The sequence below is a fragment of the Coregonus lavaretus genome, assembly GCF_964263955.1.
Source record: "Coregonus lavaretus genome assembly, contig: HAP1_SCAFFOLD_8216, whole genome shotgun sequence".
NCBI classification, from domain to species: domain Eukaryota; kingdom Metazoa; phylum Chordata; class Actinopteri; order Salmoniformes; family Salmonidae; genus Coregonus; species Coregonus lavaretus.
Window position 1 is genome coordinate 6,987 of NW_028162087.1, and position 4,220 is coordinate 11,206.

General features: G+C 51.2%; 1 protein-coding gene across 1 annotated transcript; it reads right to left on the bottom strand.

Moving 5' to 3' along the window:
* Positions 1–2,759: 2,759 nt before the first annotated feature.
* On the bottom strand, positions 2,760–3,611 carry LOC311116538 (BTB/POZ domain-containing protein KCTD12-like; the record flags this gene model as incomplete). Its single annotated transcript, XM_084191622.1, has 1 exon — positions 2,760–3,611. One exon carries the CDS (start codon positions 3,609–3,611, stop codon positions 2,760–2,762), a length of 852 nt encoding a protein of 283 aa, XP_084047748.1.
* Positions 3,612–4,220: the final 609 nt, after the last annotated feature.

The following is a 4,220-nucleotide window of genomic DNA, read 5'->3' on the forward strand; positions in this document are numbered from 1 at the left end:
TTCGTGTAACACTTGGCTCTTGCTTGTGCCGGGCTGGCCACTCTCTCTCATTCCATGTAGTGCACTACTTTTGACCAGTGCACTACATAGAGGATAGGGTGCCATTTCAGACAAACCCTCACACTTTATCAGACACCCTGTACTAAAACCCCTCTGTTTTTTCTCCTCTTGCAGTCAAATACACAACGTGATCTTTTTTCCTTGTTTGTTAGTTTTGACTCTCGTACAAGACTAGTGTTGTTTTTCTGGCATTTGGAATCCCCTCTAGAATGCAAAGAACTGGGTTGTCCTGAAGAACACGTACATAAACAGCATGAGAGGATGTTGTTGGTCCATATAGGCTCTCCTTTCCCTTATAAGGAGTTCAATGTGCTTTTTGTGAGACAAGATGGCATCATGTTAGCTAGTTGTCTTTACAAGCAGAGACTTAACAAAAGCTGAGGCGTTATCTTTCCAAGAAAAATACAATTAATTTGAATAGTAAAACTGAACGGCCCCTTCCCCAACAGTCTGCTCTCACAGACATGTCATAATGGAAATAAGATGAGGTGAAGGAGGAATGAACGGCCCCTTCCCCAACAGTCTGCTCTCACAGACGTCATAATGGAAATAAGATGAGGTGAAGGAGGAATGAACGGCCCCTTCCCCAACAGTCTGCTCTCACAGACATGTCATAATGGAAATAAGATGAGGTGAAGGAGGAATGAACGGCCCCTTCCCCAACAGTCTGCTCTCACAGACATGTCACAATGGAAATAAGATGAGGTGAAGGAGGAATGAACGGCCCCTTCCCCAACAGTCTGCTCTCACAGACATGTCATAATGGAAATAAGATGAGGTGAAGGAGGAATGAACGGCCCCTTCCCCAACAGTCTGCTCTCACAGACATGTCATAATGGAAATAAGATGAGGTGAAGGAGGAATGAACGGCCCCTTCCCCAACAGTCTGCTCTCACAGACATGTCATAATGGAAATAAGATGAGGTGAAGGAGGAATGAACGGCCCCTTCCCCAACAGTCTGCTCTCACAGACATGTCATAATGGAAATAAGATGAGGTGAAGGAGGAATGAACGGCCCCTTCCCCAACAGTCTGCTCTCACAGACATGTCATAATGGAAATAAGATGAGGTGAAGGAGGAATGAACGGCCCCTTCCCCAACAGTCTGCTCTCACAGACATGTCATAATGGAAATAAGATGAGGTGAAGGAGGAATGAACGGCCCCTTCCCCAACAGTCTGCTCTCACAGACATGTCATAATGGAAATAAGATGAGGTGAAGGAGGAATGAACGGCCCCTTCCCCAACAGTCTGCTCTCACAGACATGTCATAATGGAAATAAGATGAGGTGAAGGAGGAATGAACGGCCCCTTCCCCAACAGTCTGCTCTCACAGACATGTCATAATGGAAATAAGATGAGGTGAAGGAGGAATGAACGGCCCCTTCCCCAACAGTCTGCTCTCACAGACATGTCATAATGGAAATAAGATGAGGTGAAGGAGGAATGAACGGCCCCTTCCCCAACAGTCTGCTCTCACAGACATGTCATAATGGAAATAAGATGAGGTGAAGGAGGAATGAACGGCCCCTTCCCCAACAGTCTGCTCTCACAGACATGTCATAATGGAAATAAGATGAGGTGAAGGAGGAATGAACGGCCCCTTCCCCAACAGTCTGCTCTCACAGACATGTCATAATGGAAATAAGATGAGGTGAAGGAGGAATGAACGGCCCCTTCCCCAACAGTCTGCTCTCACAGACATGTCATAATGGAAATAAGATGAGGTGAAGGAGGAATGGAAGTGAAAGACTTTTCGTGTAACACTTTGCTCTTGCTTGTGCCGGGCTGGCCACTCTCTCTCATTCCTCTAGGCTTCTTAGATGTCCTATTATTTGGCCATTTTACGTTCAGAGGAGTAGGAGGGAGAAGAGTCTGATCTGCTGGAGTAAGCAGCAACAGAGGTTTAGAACAAAATAGTACCGACCAGGGGCCACTTCAATCTAGGCCCTTTTCCGATAGGCCCCTCCAGTCCGCTCTCTGAGTTCTAAAGTTAGTTAAACACAAACTAGGCAGGGCCTGAACTGGACTAAATAAGGTATTTTACACACAGCATTGTGCTTTACCAAGGCAGATACTATATGCAGGAGGATGGACAGTACATGGAGGGTGGAGGGGGAGGCAGTCTCTGTAGGATGGTTGGGGGTGGGGCTGTGGTTGGGTCTCTGGGGCTTGGTGCGGGGGCTTGAGTGGGCAATGGTCAGGTTATAGCTGGATCAGGAGAGGGGACCGCAGAGCCGGTAAGGAGAGCAGCTGATGGGTCAGAAAGAAATATGGAGAGAGGGGGCAGCTGGTTGGAGGCAGGGGGCTTGACGCAAGGGGGCCGGGGCCCATGGGGCTTGGGGCCAGGGGGGCTTGAGGCAGGAATCCATGGGCTGGAGGCTGGGGGAGCGGAGGGGGGGGGGGGGGGGGGGGGGGGGGGGGGCACATGGAGGTTGGAGGCCAAGGGCTGGAGGCTAGGGAGCACTAGGGGGGCCAAAGAGCCAGGTGGGCAGGGGCTGGAGGCTTGCATCCAGGAGGCAAGGGGACCCAGGAATGGATCCAGGGAGGCAAGGGGACCCAGGGCTGGATCCAGGGAGACAAGGGGACCCAGGGCTGGATCCAGGGAGGCAAGGGGACCCAGGGCTGGATCCAGGGAGGCAAGGGTAGAGGAGGCTGGAGGTTGGGGAGCACTAGGGGGACCAGGGATGATGATGGTCTCACTCACGGTAGAACACGTATTCAGTGTAGCTGGTCCAGATCTTGTCGTCCGTCTGCTCGTGAGCGAAGGCGCAGGTCCCCGTGGAGTTACAGGCCACCATGTGAAACCCGGCATCCGCCAGCTTGTCAAAGGCCTGCTCCAGGAAGGTGAACTTGAGGTAGTAGCGTGATGTGTAGCGCTCCGGGGGTCGGTCCGGGTCCCGGCTCTCGTTCAGCGTCTCCCCAAACACCTCTTTAGCCAGCGACGTCTTGCCACAGACCATAATGCGAGCAACACGTCTGAACTTGGCGTCGGTCTGGCTGTCGCGCCCCAACGTATAGGAGCCGCGATAACCGATGGTGATGAATCCCGAGCGTTTACTCTCTCCGCTGGGGACCAGACTGGCACAGGCGGCAGTGCCCAGCGAGGCCAGGTTGCGCCCGGTGTCGATGCCCGGCGAGGAGTCCTCCGGGTCGCTCTGACACCCCTCGTCGCCCAGCGAGTTCTGCTTGCTGAGTTTGGGTGTCAGAATCTTTACGAGCTCAGGGAGGTTGAAGAACTCAGCCTCCCGCTGCAGGCGACCCCGCTCTGGGAAGTGGTCTGGGAGCACCAGCTGCTGGTCTCTCATGTAGTCCAGAATATACCTGAACAGGAAACCATCACGGTCCACGAAGAAACGGCCCTTGGTGTCCCTCGCCAGCCCTTTGGTGGATTTCCTGCTAAACATCTCCCACAGGAGTGAGTCTGGTACGCTGATGAGTGTTGAGTAGCGGGTGATGTACACCTGGCCACCCACGTTCAGCTCTACTATCTCAGGGAAGATGACTTCCTCCCCTATGGGAATGCCGGGGGTGTTATCTGGCAGAGCCATGGCTGTTGTCCTTCTGTCGTTCTGTCACACAGAGAACTCACACTGCAACCCTACTCCTACTGTCACCTTGCTAGTGAGGTGGGGAGAGTTGTTTCCAAGTTATAGCCTACAACTGTACACAGCAGCTCAGAATAGGTTACTTGCGTTCATTTGAATGACATTTGAGAAAAAGAAAAAATAATTGAGGTTAACAAAAGGGTATTTCTGAAACCCTATAGGTGATTAGCGTAGCGTCTATCCCGACAGGCCAGTATATGTTAAAAAGGGCTTAACCACAGCAGCGCACTATTCCTAACGGCGCAAAGCAATCCTCTAAACTGCAGTTATATCATCCCAGGCCGTTAATAGGAAAATAGAGAATACGAAGACATCTATTCTAACTACAGGTATAGTTTCTGGTAGTTAAAACATAGCACATAACTTGCGCAGCCAGTGGATAATAAACATTGTGTCCATGTCCTTTACGCGTAAACCGATGTAATAGCCTGAATATTGCAGCCGAGGATTGAAACAAAATAGCCAACCAAAATCTATCTCGGGTAAAAATCCGTACACTCATGCATTTCTCAACGACCCGCTCTATAGATGGTGAACAGTCCGGAATGGACG